This window comes from Phytophthora infestans, genomic scaffold, assembly GCF_000142945.1.
Source record: "Phytophthora infestans T30-4 supercont1.16 genomic scaffold, whole genome shotgun sequence".
In the NCBI taxonomy this organism is placed as follows: Eukaryota; Oomycota; class Peronosporomycetes; order Peronosporales; family Peronosporaceae; genus Phytophthora; species Phytophthora infestans.
In genome coordinates this window covers 321537-340489 of record NW_003303743.1, presented here as the reverse complement: position 1 = coordinate 340489, position 18953 = coordinate 321537, and the positions used below count along the sequence as shown (strand labels likewise).

Genomic DNA, 18953 nt, shown 5'->3' with positions numbered 1-18953 from the left:
GGTCGATCTCGTTGAACCCCATGATCCGCCGGGAGCTCGGCGGGGATCTCATCCGGGAAGACGTCGGCGAACTCGCAAACGGTGTCGTATAAGGGATTCTCTGACTCCCGTCAGGCCTCCCAGGACTGAGTTTGGAATCGTTCTTCACGAGCAGACTTAGGTTCGGCACTTTGCGGACGTGAACGCTCACTATCCGTTGCGACTGCGTTTGCTGACTCATCCACCGAGACTGCCTCGGTGATCAAGCGCACTTGCTCGATGTCTCCAGCTGTGATAACGGGTCATACCCTCCCGCATGCCGAACACGAATACGTGGACTTGCGAGGCCATGTCGACTGGCTTGGTCACGATGCATGAGGCCAGATATCGCGTCTTCTGAACGTAATCACGCATGGACATCTTCTCTTGACGAAGGCCGAAGAACTCTTCACGAACGCCAGACTCATCTTGCGGGGCTCGAACGCGAGGCGCAAGTCGCTCTGGACAACCAGCTTGCCAAGGGCCCATTCTTTGGCCTTCCCGGCTAACCGGGAGAGGAGGAAGTGTACCTTGGGTGATGACGCCTCGATGAGTCGCGAGGCGATAGCGATGGCGATCTCGCGGAACCACCGGTTAAAGCGGGAGCCGGTTTTCGCCGGTGCCAGAATACGTAGACGTCTCTAACTTGACGACGTCATTCTGGGATGAACGCGAGGGAGTTGACAGCTGCCGATTCACATCGGCGAGCTCGCGTTCCATTAACGCTTGTGCTGCAAGACGTTGCTGGTCGGGCGTCGCTGAACGCAGCAGCGATGCGACAATGGCATCTCCGGACACCGCCACGAGGCGGTGAAGCGCTCCCCACTTCACACGAGGGAGATAGGGGAATGCAGCGTGCTCCAGGGTTGCCTCGGAGATCTGGACTTGGCTCATCGTAGACTTGGTCGCTGGAAGGACTACAAAGTGTTACAAGGTGTAACGGGGTAAGCGTTACTGTCACTAGCTTACACTATATTGTGGAGGAAGCTCGCAATAATAAAACCAAGTCTTAGGTTTATGTCAATTCAACTCTGATTTATCTGGGACCAGGGCGGCTACCCCTGGCCTCGTGTGAACCACTCAAATACAGTTCTACACCTGATTGATCAATAGGTAAGTACTATCAACCAATCGGATGATGATACAGTACCTTGGCACACGCTACCCGTGTGCCACTTTGCCTACTTATGTAATAACTCAAGAAATATCTACCTACTTATGTAATTGGAGTTGGGCCCATTACACATTAGGTCCGGGTCGGTACACCGTGAAGTGTGTGAATAAGATACGCGTGTGGTTGCTGAACGCCTATTTGTTGAGGCCATCGAGATTGACGCGTTTATACGGCTCAAGGTAGAAATAGAGTTCCGCTTAGGACATAAGCTTTACCACCCGAACATCGTCAAAGTGCTTAAGGCCTCACATGTCACTTCACCGCCGTTCGCTGTCTACAAAGACGCGGCAAACAGAAACCTCAGGTTGTATCTCAATCGTAACAAGGGACACATGTGGCGGCTGTTATATGAAGCAGCCTTCGATTCGGATCCCATTAACAAATAGGGTATAGTTCACGGATATATAAAGGCGATATATATCCACATCAGCACTGACGGACCAGCGAAGGTCTGTTACTTTAGTCTGAGCGTGCTACGATCCTGTTCACTGATCTCTCCGAATAAATTGACGCTTGGTGGAGTTAGATGGTCGGCACCCGAGTGGCTAACGAGCCGACCAACCTTCGCGTCAGATATATGTTTTTTTCTCGCAATGTGCATGATTGAAGCAGCAACCGAAGAGATCCCCTTTCTGTTTCTGAGTAGCGTCCACAGTAATGTGAGGAAGGGAATCATCCCGGATCAACCGGGCAAGTTGAACGACGACACTTGGAACTGGTTGTGTCTATGACGAATATTGATGCAACTCAACGCCCATCGTTGCAGAAAGTAACCGTTATATTGGAGGCGTTTGCTGCTGCTGAAGAAGTGGCTGAAGAAAATAGTTGCACCAAGTGTCCATATGTGCTCGCCGCCGGTTCTCGCTTTTGCTCTCAGTATGACACCCAAGTCGGTGACAATACACCGCTAGCTCTACATCGTCTCGACTCGATCCACCGGAAACCTTGATAATAATGACGAGGACGCACAGAGCGATGACATCCCCATTCCAGTGCTTCTAGATGCGCTCCAAAGCGGCAACAATGGCAGCTGGGGGCGAGCGTTATCCCGGCATCTCCAGTTGTGCATTGATGAAGCCCCTCGTAAGAATCTGTGTGATATAGATTAAGTTGTAGTTCTGATTGATGCAGTCAAGACTAGTAACGCGTACTTTGGTCAGCCTTGTGCTTTCAAGTTTTTGAGCTGTTTCGCACACTTAGATTGCAGATTTTCTTGTCACGACTACGAAGAGCTCAAAAGGGGTGTTCGAGCTGTATAATTGAAATCGCTTTCGAGCGCCGTGACCGACGGCACCACCGAACAGATACTTAGAGCCGCTACGTGATTGTGTTGCTTCGGCGCGTGATAGTGACCAGATGGACGATCTCTGAATCGTAGAGCTTGTCTTTTCGCTGCTAACGAGCGCCAATGAAGCCATTTCCGCTTGGGCAGCGAATGCACTTGGAAATCTGTCGAATAGAGGCGTGATCGCAGATTAAACAATTGTGTCTCCGTTGGTGGAATTTGTGGAGAACGGTGAAAATGCACGGAAAACGTCAGCAGCGTTTGTATTGGGTCATCTCGCGGGGGTTGATGCCTTTAATTGCGTCACAATTTTGAGCAGCGGAGGTATTTCTTCTCTGGGGGGGGGTCTCCTAGACACAGGAACCGGCACACTTCCAGCGTTTGGCTTAGGCTCGTCGGCCACCAGTAACGACGCTCTTGGGGCGGTTCTGGGATTGCCTACCGGCCTGTGGGGCCGGGAATATTCCAAGTTTGAACCGAACTTACAGAACAGATCTGCGAAGACTCTCCCATATATGTACATACTACCCTAGATGATGCAAGAGAAGGGTTGAGAAGATGGTCCTGCTTTATCTACGTAGCGCGTCTGCTACTCCAAGTAGTAAATGCTTTGCAGTAAACCTGAATACCGACACCAACCTCAGAATACGCATGGGCTTTACGAATTCTTTGAATTGACCTACGTGCAGTGCATCATTGCATTATACTGAAGCGCTAGCTGGATGAACAGCCTGGCCGATCTTATTACAGCGGCCAGTAGAACCCCAGACGTTAATTCGCAAATGCCCCCTGAGTCCTCTACAAACATAATCATTTTTCTAAGTCTGGTGACTCGTGGTCTTAATAAAGTCGCCTGATAAACAATCTTCTCTATATTTGGTTGTAATGCTAATGATTCTAACTTCTACATGCAATCCCTAGTGCCCTCCTATCGTCGTCGTCAAGTCCGCGTTTACAGATTGTATACTGGGACGGACACATTGGGTGAGACGGACACACCTGTAAGCGGATATGCATATAAACCGTAAACTGGGACGAATATACCTGGGTGGGACATACACACTCTTATACAATGTACACGCCACATGTCACGATTGCCCTCCCGTAGCAGATCCCGCGATTGACCCAGCTGAAGTTGGCGACCAATCACAATTCAGGATGCCAAATGATCTGCCAATCAGGTCGCACTATTCCTGTCACTTCAGCTATACCACATATTCGACACGCACACGCCGCGTGCCAAGCAGTATGTATCCAGACGAGTAGAAAGCGAAGGGCAACCACAACATATTACAGTCTGAGTCCAATATTCTTCTTATCGTTCTTTTAATAACTTTTTTCGCATCTACGTCTTATTATCATCGCCACATATTTTTATCGCTGCTGGAGCGTGTTTACAGCATCCCACATGTCCCAAGCTGTCATTTTCAGATAACGCAGCCCAAAACAAAACAAAGTGATCCATTCAAATGTGGAGGCGTTGCTATGACGACGACGCTGCGTGCGCAGATAAAGGAAATGACACATCCAAAAGCGGCAGTAGTATGGTGCTGTATTGAGTATAAGAATAGGAAAAACTTCTTTAAATACTAAAAAAATTGGATTTTCGGGGTTGCTTTCTTTTACCAACCCTGCTTCGGACCGACCTTGCTTGAAATTACCTTCAACGCAGCTCCTGCTTTCCGTTTTGAGCAGCTTTTCCCGTTCGCTTAATCTGCTGCAGCGCATCAGCCCCCCCCCAATCATTAATTGCAGCTTTACTGGCATCTTCTTTAGCAAGTCGCCCCATCACATACACGGCTTCCTCACTCTGTGCTTCTGTTCCAGTCTCAACAAGCTGCAAGAGGAGCTGAATCGCTCCTTCCTCGGTCATGAATTCTCATTTGGGATTCGTACTAGAGAGTCGACCCAGTACAATTGTCCCGCCTAGCAGTAAGCCCAGCGCATATATTGCCCCTTTATCTTCAATCGCCCTCATGTTTTGCTAGCTGTAAGATTCCCCAATGCAGTCACTGTGTGTTGTCGAATCTTATCCGCTTCAGATCAGAGAAGTTCTACCATGAGTTACAGGGCTCCTGCTTTTCGAATTGCGGTGCAATTCGTCTTATTGGCGACACCAAGGTACCCCAAAACGAGTTCGGCTAATCCTTTCTGGGCTCCAGTGTATATATGAATAGGCTCCACTAGAGCTATCAGATCTCCTTCATTCGTAATCGCTGCACAGCCTCTCTGACTGTTCAAGGCAAGGTTGGACAGAGCTTTGTGTTGCATTTTCCTTTTGGTCATCATTCCCAGTCTGCACAAGTTCAACAAGTGAAGAGAATACCCTGTCACTCGCAAAAGTTGTTGCGGAGCTATCAGTGCTGTCCACCGCGAGGTTTCCCAATGTTAACGCTTCAGTTATCTTCTGGTCTTCCGTTCCCGAGCGTACCGGATCTACCAAAGCCGTGATTCCTCCACATGTAATATCATCTCACAAATGGTTGTTAAACTTGGATCGTGTTGCGATCCACAGTGGCGGAAAGGACCGGTTCGGTGCCGACAATACGGATATACACACGGGTAGTCGCGAGAAGACGTTTACAAGAAAATAGCTAACAAAGCAAATATCACTTCTATATTTTTAAAGTAAAACCTCTGTCTAACAGGTAATGGGTCCAATGGATCATACTGTCGTCGCGGACGAAGTCCAAGGCAAGCGAAAAGCAGAGCCTAGCGGCGAAATGGCAGGCAGCCAGGACGGCGATGATGATGAGATCAAGAAGGCGGTCGAAGAGCCGAAGGGAACGCAGGACAAGCTACTGGGCCTACTCAAGGACCTCGCAGAGCGCATGGGGTGCCTAGAGGAGTCACAGGAGCAGCAAGAGGAGAAAGAGCGCCAGGGACGCGAGAGCAGCGTTTTGGGGTCGTCTCTGGGCCTGGGAAGAGCCATGAATAGGCAGGCCCTAGACCAGACGCGGCCATGGCGCACGTCGCCTGCCGTCTCACCGGCCACGTACTTTGGCATTAAGCAATGTGAGTACCGGGATGACGCAGGTGCTGCCGGCACTACATGTCGCATCAAGTGTATCAGGCACCGCTGCCGCCACCGGGACTGGGATTCGTAAGGGTACCCGACATCAGGCAGCGGAGGCTTTAGATCCGGTCGTTTGACGGGAAGGAGCGGTATCATGGGCTGGGGAGCGATTTCCTGGCCTGGGGCAAGCGCTTCGTACGCCAGATACAATTCGCCGAACGTGCTAGTGGACCGAGGACGTCAAGGTCAACATCCTCGGTCACCATCTCAGCGGCATGTCAGAGAGATACTACAGCCAGCAGGTTGAAGACTGATGGGAGGAACATCCGGCACTGGAGTATGCGATGCAGCGAATGTTGCACACCTTCGCCACGAAAACCACGCCTGTGCAGAGCCTGATGATGTTTACGGCGCCGAAAAGCTCCAAGAGGAGTCGGATTTAGCCCTACGTACACCTCGTGGCGGTAAGCGAGGCGTGTGGAGGTGCAGATAATCTGGTCTTGGACAACATCGTGCACTACGCGGATCCGAACATGCGAGTGTCGATGCTGTCCAGGCTTAACTTGGCACGCACGGACTATCTGCGACAAGCTGAGGATCTGGCGTACTTCGCCCAGTCAACGAAGATGGAGCGGCGGAACAAGAAGCTGGGGCGCTACGTAGTAAACGATGTGCACGAGGGCGAAAGGATGACCGCAAGTGTTAGATGTGTCGTATGACCAGTTACTTGCGGGTGACCTGTCCGAAGAAGACGAAGTGGGACGAAGGCGCAGACGTCGACTTCGTGCTCACGGTCGAGGAGACGGACACGGAGAACTGGATGCTGGACAGTGGATATAGCCGTCATCTGGTGAACGATCCGGAGCTGTTGGAAGACGCGGGGGTCTACGAGAGTCAATGCGTGGCAGCGGACGGAGGAGCGCTTAGTGAAACTAAGCTCGAGAGCGTGATGCTCGTGACCACGGCGTAAGGAAGGATGTCCAAGGTGTGGCTGCTGAACTTGCATTACGCGAAAAACCTGGGGCGGACCATAATATCGAACGGGTTGTTGGAGGCGAAGGGGTACGGGCTTGCGTACCGGGGGAAGCACCGCGTCGTAGCCATTGTCAGCGGCCGGCCGGCGGTGTTTGACGTCGAGAAGAAGAACAATGTCCCCACCGTGCGTGCAATGGGGTCTATTGGCACAAAACGGTCAGGCGACGTGTTGAATTACGTGTTTGTGAAGAACGAGACGGAGGGCGGCAAGGACGTGCAGACTGGGTAGCTTATGCACTTCCACCGTAGATTAGGGCATCTCAATCACGACACGATCATCAAGATGGTCAAGGCCCCGGCGTTTGGGATCGCATCTGCGGATGAGGTGAGGGCGATCTACTTGTTGTGTGCTTAAGGCCAGCAGACCAATAAGAAGCAGCCGCGCAAGGACACCGGGGCCAACTCGCCGATTGACGTGATCGGGGGGGGGCATCTGCTCCGATCTGAAGGGGCTGATGACTCCGAGAGACCGACTAGAGAACCGGCATAAGATCAACTTTGTTGACCATCTCACTCACTACTGCAGAATCTTCTTAGCGAAGCTCAAGGACGTCGCGGCGCAGAAGTTTAAGCAATTTATGGCTTTCTTTGTGCGGCAATTCAATCACCGTATACACGTGTTGAGAACGGACGGTGGGGGGAACACCAGACCCTGAATCTCTTCTGCAAGGAGACCGGGATCATCAGGCGGCAGGTCAGCGAGCCGCAAAACTAAGCTAGTAACGGCAAGGCGGAAAGGATGCATCGCACCGTATGGACATGGGGCGGAGCATGGTTTTTGCCTGTGGGCTTCCTTCTAGTATGCTGCGGTGTATGCTCCTACATTCTAAACAGGAGCACGACGAAGGCACACTCGGGGTCGAAGTCGCCACTGCAGATGCTCACGAAGAGCACACCGAACTTGAGCGACATCGCGGAGTTCGGGTCACCCTGTACGGGCATGTGAGCGCTAAGAATAAATCCTTGGGTGAGCGGGCAAGCCGGGCATGATCGTAGGAAAGAGCGACGAAATTAAAGCACAGCTCCTCGAGATCTACTTGGAAATTCCGCAGGGAATGGTGATCAGTGAGGAGGTGCTGCGCAGGTTCAGGGTGAGTGCCAAGGATAAACTGGCGCGGCGCCTGAGGAAGTCGCTGTACGGTTCACGTCAAGAAGACAAGATAGCACATGCTCGCTAAGCTGGAGGGTGGGTTTCACGCGGTGCGTGAAGGACATGTGCTTGTACTACAAGCGAGAAGGCGGCGAGATGACGCTAGTGGGTGTGTACGTGGATGATCTCGTGGCCACCGCGTCCAAGCCGAGTCTGGCTGACGACTTCTGCCGCTCCATGAGCGTTTTCAGTGAAGGGCGTGGGCGAGATGAGAAATTTCTTGGGGATGCGCGTGGAGCTGGACGGCAGCGAGGGGGGGTACACGCTGGGCCAGCAGGCGACGATGGAGGAGATGTTTGAGCAGCATGGGCTGGCGAACGCAAGCAGTGTGCGGGTTCCGGTTCGTGAAGAGAGCAACGAGGCGGAGTTCGACGAGCCGTAGTTGCTGACCAAGGTGGGCGCAGCGAATGAGCCGACTATCTGCAGTTTCCAGTCGCTCGTGGGAGGCTTGCTTTGGATCGCGCGCTGCACGAGGCCCAACATTAGTTTCGCGGTGCACAAGGTCACGAGAAGGACGCATCAACCGACCTTAAACGACTGGAAGTTGGCGAAGAGAGTCGCAATGTACATGAAGGGCTCGAAGAGCGTCAATATCGTCATGCAGGCGCCGACGAGGAAGGACGACGTAATGGCCATAGAGAGCAGAGGTGACGCGGACTTTTCCGCCGACAAGAGCGACACGACGTCCGTGGCCGGAGGAGTCGTGACGATGGACGGGGCTGTGGTGCAGCGGATCTACAAGAAACAGACCGGCGTGACGCTTTCCACGATGGAGGCCGAGCTCGGCGTCGCACGTCGGGCGTGAGCTGAGGTTCCACGTGGTGGAGCCGGTGCCCATGAAGATGGACAACCAGGCGGCGATGAAGCAGCTGGAATCCGAAGAGAGCACGTCGAGTGCAAAGCACGCGGACATCCGCGTGAAGTTCATCTGCGACTTTGCCAGGAAAGGGATAGTAAAGCCCGAGTATGTTGAGTCGCGCCTGACGGTGGCGGATCTTTTCACGAATGCGTGACCGGCACCAAGGATCGCTAAGCCGCGGGAGATCTCCAAGTTGAAGTGATGAGTGCTACCGAGAGTGCGACGACCGAGGAGGAGTGTTTCCAAATGGGCCGTGTTGCGATCCACAGTGGTGGAAAGGACCGGTTCGGCCGCCGACTATATGGATACACAGGCAAAGTGGCTTGGGTGGTCGCCAGAAGACGTTTACAGGAAGATAAATAGCAAAGCAAAAATCGCTTCTACATTTTCACATGTCTAGCAATGGTATCGCTGTGGGTTAGCCAACCCCATGCGAACGCAACGTGTTCCCTCTGAATTGGAGCTTCGGTCCGAGGAAGCGCAACGAGATCCGGAATATATTCGAAGTTTGAACGAAGAGAAAACTTTGATAGGCGTCCCAGCGGACCCAGCGGACGCAAACCGCAGAATTTTAACTGTTATTAGCGGGTTTTAGCGCATGTTTCCGTATGCTAGTGGTCCACTTAAAAATTGCTCTGGGTATGACTAACGAATTTATTCAGTAACTTACTCTAACAGTGGACGCGCCTAAAACTGCTATAAGGGCCGATATGTCAAGTCCTCCGCCCTTCCGGAGATACGTAAATCCGGTCTCAATAAAGCTGCCAGCTGTGCACCCTTTCGGTAACTACACAAATTATATCTTAGATTTTGTAAGGAAAGGTACCTTGTGCCAATCACCGTCCCTCCCTCGCATTTTCTTTGACATACATCATAAATCATCGCCATTTTGCAAATGACTCCCCCTTACCGTATGACTTATGTGTCCGGACAGTTCATATTTATCATGGACTATTTCTAACCAATCAGCAATCAGAGTACACAAATACTAGTTTTCGATTGGTAGTTCTTAGCTGTCCGTGAATAACGTCCGTTTGCTTTTACGATAATGCTGTTGTATTATATTTTATTATTGCCAAATGTTTGTAGTAGGCGCACAATAAAAATAGGGATTTTAATGAAAATAAATGGGGGCAAGCTAAAATTAGTTATTTTAATGACCCATTTTCCCTTTTAAAATGAAAAGTTCTCACAATATCAGTGATTTAAAATTAAATTTGATTTAAAATCGTTTCTAGCATCTGAATGTGCGTAGTGCTGAAAATGTGAGTGTAAGCAAGTCAAAATGAAATTTTCAATATAACAACGGTACAATTGTGTCTACGCGTGCAGCAACTGGGTTGTAACTGCAGTCACCACTACTTGGAGTAGACAGGCACGTACTCGACCACGCCCTGCTTGTTGACAATGGTCTTCTTAATGTTGCGCAGCTGCTTCTTGCTCATGGTCTTGAGTCTGTGCGTGCGTGAAATGACTTGCACAGCAGCTGACTTCAGCTCATTCTCCTTCCGACGCTTTTCCTTATCCTCACGCGCCTGGCGCTTGGCATCCTTCTCTGCTTGTCGTCGTGCCTTAATCTCCGCCTGCAGCTCCTTCAGCTCTTTAAGCTTAGCGCGCTTGAGCATTTTCTCCTCCCACGTTGTGCTCAACACCTTGGTGCCCTTCAAGCCCTGCGCCGAAAAGCGCGTCTTCTGCACCTTCTTCCACACACGCCCGCTCACGGGGCGGCCGCGCGGTGGCTCGGTGGCCTTCGTGTTGCTAAGCTTGGTCGTGGTGGTGGTGGACGTCATGCTTCCTGCTTTAAATTGACTACTGTATTGAGTGGAGTGCACCAATTGGTCTTCAGGAAACAATGAGAGGCACACAATGTCGCTTGAATGTAGCAAGCATTTAACATTACAGTACTGCACCCCGTTTCGCAGGGGTGAATCCTATAGGATTTGCAAATAAATCAGACTCTTGCATACAAGCAATAGTTTATTTGGATTCAGGATCATCACATCCGGAAGTTTATCAAAGGCCCAAGGGCGCGAAAACGGGGTGCAGTACTGTACGGTATTTTAAAACGTGAAATGATCAAAATCAAAATAGCTGCGAGCGAAATAACTCGAGTCTAGAAAAGTGTAGGTCGATTAACTTCGCAATAATGGGCAAGACAGACGACAAGCGCGGCGCCTCGACCACTGAGGCGGCGCTCGCTGGCGCCGTGTCTGGAGGTGCGTCAACTTGTGACCATTTCTGGCGGTCTGATACATTTCTTAACATCTTTGAATGGTGATTTTGCACCAGGAGCGACGCGACTGGTTGCTGCGCCGCTGGACCTCCTCAAGATTCGCTTTCAGGTGCAGACTGCTCCCAGCGGACATATCGAAGCCAAATACGCGGGCTTGCTTCAGGCCGTTCGTAGCATTTATGCGGAAGAAGGACTGCGTAGCTTCTGGCGTGGAAATCTAGCGGCCTCGGGGCTCTGGGTGGGCTACTCGGCGCTCCAGTTTGCCAGCTACCGCGAGTTAACCCGCTGCTGGGAACAAAGTGGGAGCAGTAATGCGCTGGGTATTCCAGCATCGGTGGTCGCTGCTTTGAATGGCGCAACCGCAGGTGCCACTGCAACCATCGTCACGTACCCGTTGGATCTCTTCCGAACAGCGTTTGCCAGTCAAGGAATGCCCAAGCGGTTTCCGACGATGCGCAGCTTGGTGGTCCACACCTGGACAACACAAGGAGTTCGCGGCTTTTACAGTGGACTGGGCGCTACCGTCTTCCAGATCGTACCGTACATGGGACTGAGCTTTAGTATCTATGCAGCGTTAAGTGAGATAGCGAAGAAGCATCGCAACAAGCAGGAGGAAGGTAGAACAGGCGCATGGATGCCGCTGACGACAGTGCTCTCGTATGCTGGAAGCGGTGCTGTGGCTGGTTTGGTGTCAAAGCTGGCGGTGTATCCGCTGGATACAGTGAAGAAGCGTATGCAGATGCGTCACGTGCCGCGCTGCACAACGTACGGAGTTATCCCAATGTACTCGTCAAGCTGGTCGTGCTTTGTCGACGTGTTGCAACGTGAAGGTATTCGCGGACTGTATAAGGGCACCGTGCCTAGTCTACTGAAGTCCGTTGTCGCAGCCAGCACAACTTTCGCGACGTACGAACTTACTTTAGAGGTTTTGCGGCATGTATCGCCTCGCGAAGATTGCGAGGAATGGACAGAGTTACAGGCTGTCAAAGAAGAATGAGGGAAGCAAACACTGTACACTGTACATTATTGTCTGGGGGAACACCAGTAGATGACCGTAAGATATTGTACCTCCTTGCTGCGGATTATAGAAAAAGGAAATACTTAAGTTGTAGATTTTGTACTACTGTACTTCAGAAATACTTCTATGTAGAGCAAGTTGAGGTTTCTTGTCACGATGTTTCTGGGTCTGGCCTGCCTTTCATTTCGTGGTCGGTCACATGACTTGCAGCGAAATTCAATCATTATCATCAATCCAAAGCACAAATATGTTGCTTCATTAATTAAATATTGCATCCGAGCAGCAATGCAAGGCAAAGAAATAGCATAAACCGGAGTGCGGTCAGGATGTGGACATGGGCGAAGTGGAGGAGGCAGGCGACGGTGGAGCCACGGAGGCTGTGCTTACGGTAGTGACGGACAGCGCGGGGCCTGATCCTTGGTGATTCTGATAGAAATCTTCTAGCAAATGTAATCGCTGAGCGTCGCCCACAAGCCGCTCCATAGACATCTGAATCGCAAGTAGAAGCTGTTAACAATAGTTTGTACCAACATTCACATACAGAGAGAGAGAGGCGACTTACGGTCTTGACGTCGTCCAGCACGAATCGGCGAATGGCCTCTGTGTCGCTCAGGTTAAATACCGCTACCTCACCGGATGATGTTGGTGCAACTATCTTGTTGGCGCGGAGACTACTACTATTACTTCGGCTGAGGCTGCTGCGACTAGTATCCATCGAATTCTTCCGGGACAGCGAATGTCGAGGCGACTCCGTCTTATGAGTTGATCCACTCAATAAGCCTGAGCGGTTGCGATGGTGCTCAACTGTCTGGATGTTGCGGGCTACGAAATCTATGGAGTGTGACCGCGAGCGGGAGTCTTGAACGGTCGGAATGGCTGAAGTTCCCCCAACAACTTTACGCTGAAAGTTCCAGAGGTGGTTTGGCCGACTGGACGTGTTTGCTTTTTCTCCATTAATACATGCATGAGATGAAGATGTGCGCTGCATCTTGTGGCGGTTGGCATGACGAGATCGCTCCGAGTCAATATTTGGAGCAGTGAGGCAAGAAGGTACTGGAAGCGACCGACTGAAGTCAGCACGTTGCGGCTCGGAGGCTGAGCTTTGCTGCAATTGTTGCTGCTGTTGCTCGAATCGACGACGAGAGTCGGCTGCGGTGGAGTCATCGTTGTGCTGGAACGCGAGTTCCAGCTGGTTAACGCGATCTTGCAATGCCTCTTTCCAGTTCTCCTCCTCATCGTCGTCGTCCGCCCATTCTTCCATCGACTTGCGTTGCTGCAAAAAAGAACACCGTCAAAAATACAATTAAGTCAATGCAAGGCGAAATGTTGCTCCACAACACGAATCCTCACCGCAAATTGTAGCCCAGGCATGTCATTGTTGTCCTTTGCGGTTGCATCGCCATCCAGTGGCACTTCATCACTCCACATGGCGTCGTCGTCGTCGTCGTCGTCCATGGCCAGGACAGCAGCGCCAGCACCTAAGCCACCAGCGACAGATGCACTTCCGTCGCTGTGCTCCAGCTTCAGTACGTCTTCAGGTTGCTGCCTTTGGTCGCCGAAGATGGAGCGAAATGTGCGATTGGCGCCAGCTTCTCCAGTCATAGCGATGTCTGCCATCCAACGGCGGGAAACGCGGGGGAGAGCTTTCCCCCTCTCTCTTCTTCTTGGGCGAAAGACAATCAGCGGAGATGAGAGAAAGGAATGCGCCGGTTTAGAAGCGCTGCATGCCTGTCGGGCCCTGCGTCCGTCCGTCTGTCTGCTTGATGGTCTGTGGCGATGCAGCGCGAGGCTCGCTTTTCTCGGAGTCTTCGGTGAAAATGGCCCGGACGCAACGGCCCCCTGTGAAAATGAACGTTTTGGCCAATAGAAAGTGCTTAAGAAATTTATAATGGACGAATCATCGAGCAGCTTGTGGTCTTTCGACATACGAATTTAAGGGCTTATTTTTGACCCAGCTAAGGTATTAAATCGAGCAGCGAAATACATAATTTGAAGGGTTGGAGTATTTCGTGTGGTTGCGCGCATCGAGCTTCGTGGTGAGCCCTTGTGGTAATGCAAACAGAGCTTTTTAACAAAGCTCTCGGCGTGAAGCGTGTCCTACCCAAGATTGCATGTAGCTGGTGTAGTGCAACTTGCACACTCACACACTTCATGACAAAATTCATCGTCTGTGTCCGACATAGAGGAAAGTTCTGCTTCAACTGGACACAAAATGGCTGGCTACTATCGTTCGAGTGGTCAGGATGGGCTAAGAAGCTCCTTTAGCACGAGGTAGACTTGCCATTGTAGGCACCACCCATACATGTTTGAAAGTCTCGGTGACAACATCACGCGCCCTTTTCAAATCTGCGCGCTGCAGCCACCTGACAGCCATCCGTCACGGATTCCTTGGCAGTTGGTAATGGCTGTGGCTCGATGTGTTGTTCACGTGACAGTAGGTATAGAGTAGAGAAACTTGAATAACAGCCTTGCGCGCAGTACGTTTACGCTGTCAGTCTCTCCTCTACAGCTCATGTCAAGTCAGGCCTGCCCACGCGATGATGCCCTATTATTGTTCATTTGTGTAGTACATGTACGTGGTGAGATGCATGCTCGCAGCACATCTTAATGCTTGCTTCGCTCCTGTAGATTAGTGTGACACAAGTTCAATTGCTTCAGTTTCCATTTGAGTGGTGCACACCATGCTGGAAAAAGATCGGGCCGAGCATGAGGAGACGCATAACCAACCGCTCAGTTTGCTCGGCCGAGGTCCCCAGCTTAGTAGCTGAAGCAAGTTTACCACGCTAGCCACTCGCCTTTCGCACGCCGAGACGCAATAGTGGAGACCGAGAGAGCATGTCCCGCCAAAGATACACTCCTGACGATGTCCTCGAGCTCGAAGCACCCACGGAGGGTATGTGGCTCACTGTTCTACCGAAGAGTGCTGTCTGTATTCGTGCTAACTGTATCGCATTATCGTTACCCTGCTTGTGTAGCCTTCCTGTGTCCGCTGAGTGCCAACAAATATGGCATTGAGTTCTTGCACTTCTCCATTTCGGACTTCGAGTCCAAGCGCAAGATTTTCGAAATCGGTAAGGACCGACCAGGCAAGGCTGTACCTAAGATGGATATCTCGCATGCGCGCGGAGAGGGCGCGTACCGCACCATTCGCTACGAATTCTCTGAGGACGTGCTACGACTGCCGGCGATCGCCACGGAGCTCGAGTTCTCTGTTGGCCCACACGAGGTGCATAACCTGCGCATGATCGAGCGCCACTATTTCCGCGACGAGATCGTTAAGAGCTACGACTTTAACTTTGGTTTCTGCATTCCGTCGAGTGTGAACACGTGGGAGGCCATCTATGCCATGCCTCCACTGGACGACGAACTGATCAGCGACATGGTGGGTCAGCCCTACGCCACGGTCTCCGACAGCTTCTACTGTGTAGGAGACGTATCTAATACATGCACAACAAGGCCCGAGTACAAATACATTCCAGAGGACAGAGCGCAGGCAAAGAAGTCTTACTATAACAGCGACGACGAGGACGACGCCAAAAGCGGCGCCAAGGGGGGACCCAGTCGTGCTGACGACAAGGGATCCGGCGCTAAGGGATCAGGAGGCGCCAAGTGGTCCAAGGAGGACGATTACGACTAACTTATATCGCTGTAATCTCCTCACTTTAGCGCTTGCTTCCCTCGACGATATTGCAAGCAAACACACCAACGTTTAAGTGCCAGGAGTTTACGATATCAATGCCTGAGAAAGCAACGAGTTGCATTGATCTTGACCAAATCTTTCACCGACCAAATAAACACGATGCATGTATTAGCAAGCGAGCTGCTAGCCCTAAGCAGGTACGTAGCTTCTTAAGCAAGCAGGCACTCCAAGCTGCTGCTATGATTGTGTTTCATTTTGTAGCAAATGTAACAAGTAGGTGGCACCAGCCATAAATCGGCTTCCCGCCAAAAATACAGTGGGTCACTTGCCATGAAGCGAGGGGCTGAGGCACTAGACGAAGAAGACGCAACCGCGCGAGGCAACCGTGCGAGCAATCACAGCTATAAGCAGCCAAACCACAAGCGTATGCGGCAAGGAGATCGGGACCGCTCTCACAATGGCAAAGACGTGAGTGGCAGGGACAATTCTGACGGGAAAGGTCCCATAGTGAAGACTTTGGCAGACGAAAAGGAGACGGATCCCCATCGATTGGCGCAGCGCCAAAAGCAGATCGACTATGGTAAAAATACGATCGGCTATGACCACTACTGTGCGCAAGTGCCGAGGCACCAGCGACGACCAGGCAAACACCCGATGACTCCTGACAAGACCAGGCGTATCGGCAAGAAGGTTTTCGATGGGATGGTGCGCAGATGGCGCCAGATGCTGCACAAGTACGACCCGCCCGAGTTGGCAGAGGTCATTGGGACAGGAAAGGCTGAAAATGCTGGTGCAACGGATGCGAAGGTGGATGAAGGAGATGCGACGACGTGTAGCTCGGCAAGTACGGCAACATCAGCTGAGCCAGAAATGGCGAAAGAGGCGGTGGCGCCTCTTCCAAGTCGCTCCATCTACGAGAACTTCGACGATGACAATTTTGACGAAGAGGCCGAATCCGACGACGATCTGCTGTAGAGCAATAGAGATGGTCTAGGTATGCAGCTAAGTTTGAACTGCGCGATGACATGCAAGCTGTCTGTTTATTACTGAGATTGACTTGAGTTATCCCCGAGATGCCAGAAACTGCCGTCGCATTGCCAGCGTCTCAATGAACAGGTCAATATCTAAGCTGTCAACGTTGCGAGCCACTCGAGCCACCAATCGAACCTCCACGGGTCCACCCTGCCAAAAAAGAAAACACACACACCCATAATTATCAGCACAATAGCATAGCCACCGTCATGTTTTGCCGTCAAGTAAGTACCTGCTTGCATGCGTAGGTCTCACCCAGGAACTGGTACATGGAGCCAAGTTGCAACCGCAAGTTCTCGAGCGCCAGTCGATGCGTCTCCACCGTCATCGAGACATCCTGGAACGAGACTCGCGCCACTTTACGCTGTGCATCGTAAGTCTCCAGTTTCCCCGTGATTCTTACCGAGCGGTTCTGAAGCTGGGGATCCACCAGCACCTCAGCGATCTGGCAGATTTCTGCAGTCGTGGCTGGTGCCAGTTGTCGAGCATTCGTTCCAAGCATGAGTTTTTTTTAAGAAACAGGTATTTTACTGTTGAAGGCAAATGATTCTTTGTTAGACAAAGGTCAGACACGTGATTTTTGCATTACATTTGATAGGTTGATGAGATTTTGCTTGATAGGTTGGTGACATTCGGGAAAGCTGACCGAGAAGCCAAGCGCTGTGCTCAGGGCGGACTTCCGGGCGAGGGTGGCAGACAATGAAACAAAGGTGGAAGGCGTGGTCATCATCCCTCCAAGCAGGTATGCTCTAACTCACACCGAGCTTAATGTCACTACAGGCCTGAAGACAATTTTGCACTGCGCAGTAGAGCTGTGGGTGCACCACCTAGGGAGCGGGAAGGAGGTTATGCTGCTTATGCTGCTTAGAATGGCGAAGGCATGAGGTCGTGAGCTGTGACAACGACGTGTGTCTGTGAAGCCTGACTGGCAAAGGCGACGAGGCGGTGGTATGCTGACACAGCGATGTGAGTGTCACATGCCGCGAAGGTAGTTTGTACCAGGGAACCCGAAAAAATAATATGCGTAAAAAATAATCCTAATTTTTTAATTTAATTATTAATTTATGGCTGTCCACAACGGGAACAACCCCAATTTTGAGTAAGGTCTAGTCAAGTTACAGCGTGGGGGTGCGCTGAACGTCGCGGAAAAATTAGCCTGCGCTGAATTTAGGTCGCCTGATCTCGAACGGTCGTCTTCAAGAGCCGCCGAGAGCGTTCTATTGTGAGAGCGGCGTTCAAGAAACGCAATTGCGCTACGTCGACGTCGCGTACATCCCGCCAACGTCCAACGAGTGTGAGCGCTTCTTCTCTCTCGCTAAGCTGGTGCTGTCTGATCTACGGAAGCGAATGTCTCCAGCCAGGCTCGAGATGATAATGTTTCTGAACTACAATCGTGACTTGCGAAGTTGTGCAAATAATTAAATTATTAATTTTCTCAGTTCACATCGATGTATTAATTTAAGTATTGCATTTTCGGGTTCCCTGGTTTGTACACCTGCTCGCCACCGATGACTGAATGGCTTGTGGTTTTCGTCTTTAACTAGTCTCGCTAACTAGCTGTTGTGTTGGCTTTCTTTCTCACGAGCTTTCCTACCGTTGCCCAACCTAGCTGCCCGCGGCGTCGTTTCCGGGAGTTCTCGGTCGTCGCATCGACCGCAACCCTGCCAGCACAGTCGGCTAACACTTTCATCGCGTCATCAATAGATGGGGAGGCTCGGAGTAGGTTTTTAGATGCTGCATCGTTTTCGATCTTGAGCATGCGATAACGTAGCTGACTAAGCCGTTTTTAGCATTTTTCTACAAGGCATATCTCGGCCATCAAGAACACGAAGTGGTGGCACATTCTTGGCCTTATTTCCGCACATTCAAAGCACCCATATATGACGTACGGAGCAGTCGGGAACAATAAAATCAGCAGGAACACGGCGAAACTTTCCACCCCAAAAGAAACACGGCTGCTGCTCATTGCCGTCGACTACGACTTCGGTTTCCGTTGTGCCCTGCGGTTGAGAACCAGTCAACTGACGTACCAAGCTGTTCACACCCGCATCCTGGAGGCACGTTTTGATTGCAGCGTGAAGACCGTCATACGTCACGGTGCCCGCACCAATAGCTCTCTTTTCCAGCTCGGAAATAATATCGTGGACCGTGTCGACTCGGGTTGCTTCGATTTTGGTCAGTGAGTCAACTAATGCATCCTTCAGCCACTTCATTTCACAGAGTATCGATACATGAGGAGGAACACCGGTGGGGCGTATGCGTGATTCAGTACAACCATCCCCTGTTCTAACTCGTGAAAATAGATTCGAAAGCCGGCGCTCGTCCTGGAAAATTGGAATCTCAAAGATGTGGTGCTTCGGCGATAGTGTTGCCTTCAGAAAGGCTAAATGATAAACTAGAGAAGCCAAGCAATACTCTGCAATAAACTGGAGGCGGTTTGGCAAACCTGGAAACATCAATCGCACACCATTTTTAACACAATCGTCACGTGTT

The 18953-nt window shown here is 51.3% G+C and overlaps 7 protein-coding genes across 7 annotated transcripts; 3 read left to right on the top strand and 4 right to left on the bottom strand.

The window, feature by feature from the left end:
- Positions 1 to 9895: 9895 nt before the first annotated feature.
- Positions 9896 to 10327, bottom strand: PITG_08688 (uncharacterized protein; the record flags this gene model as incomplete). The annotated part of the gene is made up of 1 exon (XM_002902726.1): positions 9896 to 10327. The coding sequence occupies one exon, from the start codon at positions 10325 to 10327 to the stop codon at positions 9896 to 9898; it is 432 nt and encodes a 143-aa protein (XP_002902772.1).
- Positions 10328 to 10683: 356 nt separating this feature from the next.
- PITG_08687 (Mitochondrial Carrier (MC) Family) lies at positions 10684 to 11767 on the top strand (the record flags this gene model as incomplete). Its single annotated transcript, XM_002902725.1, has 2 exons — positions 10684 to 10753; positions 10827 to 11767. The coding sequence occupies 2 exons, from the start codon at positions 10684 to 10686 to the stop codon at positions 11765 to 11767; spliced, it is 1011 nt and encodes a 336-aa protein (XP_002902771.1).
- Positions 11768 to 12109: 342 nt separating this feature from the next.
- Positions 12110 to 13592, bottom strand: PITG_08686 (uncharacterized protein; the record flags this gene model as incomplete). Its single annotated transcript, XM_002902724.1, has 3 exons — positions 12110 to 12277; positions 12351 to 13061; positions 13139 to 13592. The coding sequence occupies 3 exons, from the start codon at positions 13403 to 13405 to the stop codon at positions 12110 to 12112; spliced, it is 1146 nt and encodes a 381-aa protein (XP_002902770.1).
- Positions 13593 to 14505: 913 nt separating this feature from the next.
- Positions 14506 to 15425, top strand: PITG_08685 (uncharacterized protein; the record flags this gene model as incomplete). The annotated part of the gene is made up of 2 exons (XM_002902723.1): positions 14506 to 14681; positions 14764 to 15425. The coding sequence occupies 2 exons, from the start codon at positions 14624 to 14626 to the stop codon at positions 15423 to 15425; spliced, it is 720 nt and encodes a 239-aa protein (XP_002902769.1).
- Positions 15426 to 15854: 429 nt separating this feature from the next.
- On the top strand, positions 15855 to 16403 carry PITG_08684 (uncharacterized protein; the record flags this gene model as incomplete). Its single annotated transcript, XM_002902722.1, has 1 exon — positions 15855 to 16403. One exon carries the CDS (start codon positions 15855 to 15857, stop codon positions 16401 to 16403), a length of 549 nt encoding a protein of 182 aa, XP_002902768.1.
- A 46-nt stretch (positions 16404 to 16449) lies between these two features.
- PITG_08683 (uncharacterized protein) lies at positions 16450 to 16991 on the bottom strand (the record flags this gene model as incomplete). Its single annotated transcript, XM_002902721.1, has 2 exons — positions 16450 to 16610; positions 16693 to 16991. 2 exons carry the CDS (start codon positions 16960 to 16962, stop codon positions 16491 to 16493), a joined length of 390 nt encoding a protein of 129 aa, XP_002902767.1.
- Positions 16992 to 18477: 1486 nt separating this feature from the next.
- Positions 18478 to 18916, bottom strand: PITG_08682 (uncharacterized protein; the record flags this gene model as incomplete). The annotated part of the gene is made up of 2 exons (XM_002902720.1): positions 18478 to 18481; positions 18522 to 18916. The coding sequence occupies 2 exons, from the start codon at positions 18914 to 18916 to the stop codon at positions 18478 to 18480; spliced, it is 399 nt and encodes a 132-aa protein (XP_002902766.1).
- Positions 18917 to 18953: the final 37 nt, after the last annotated feature.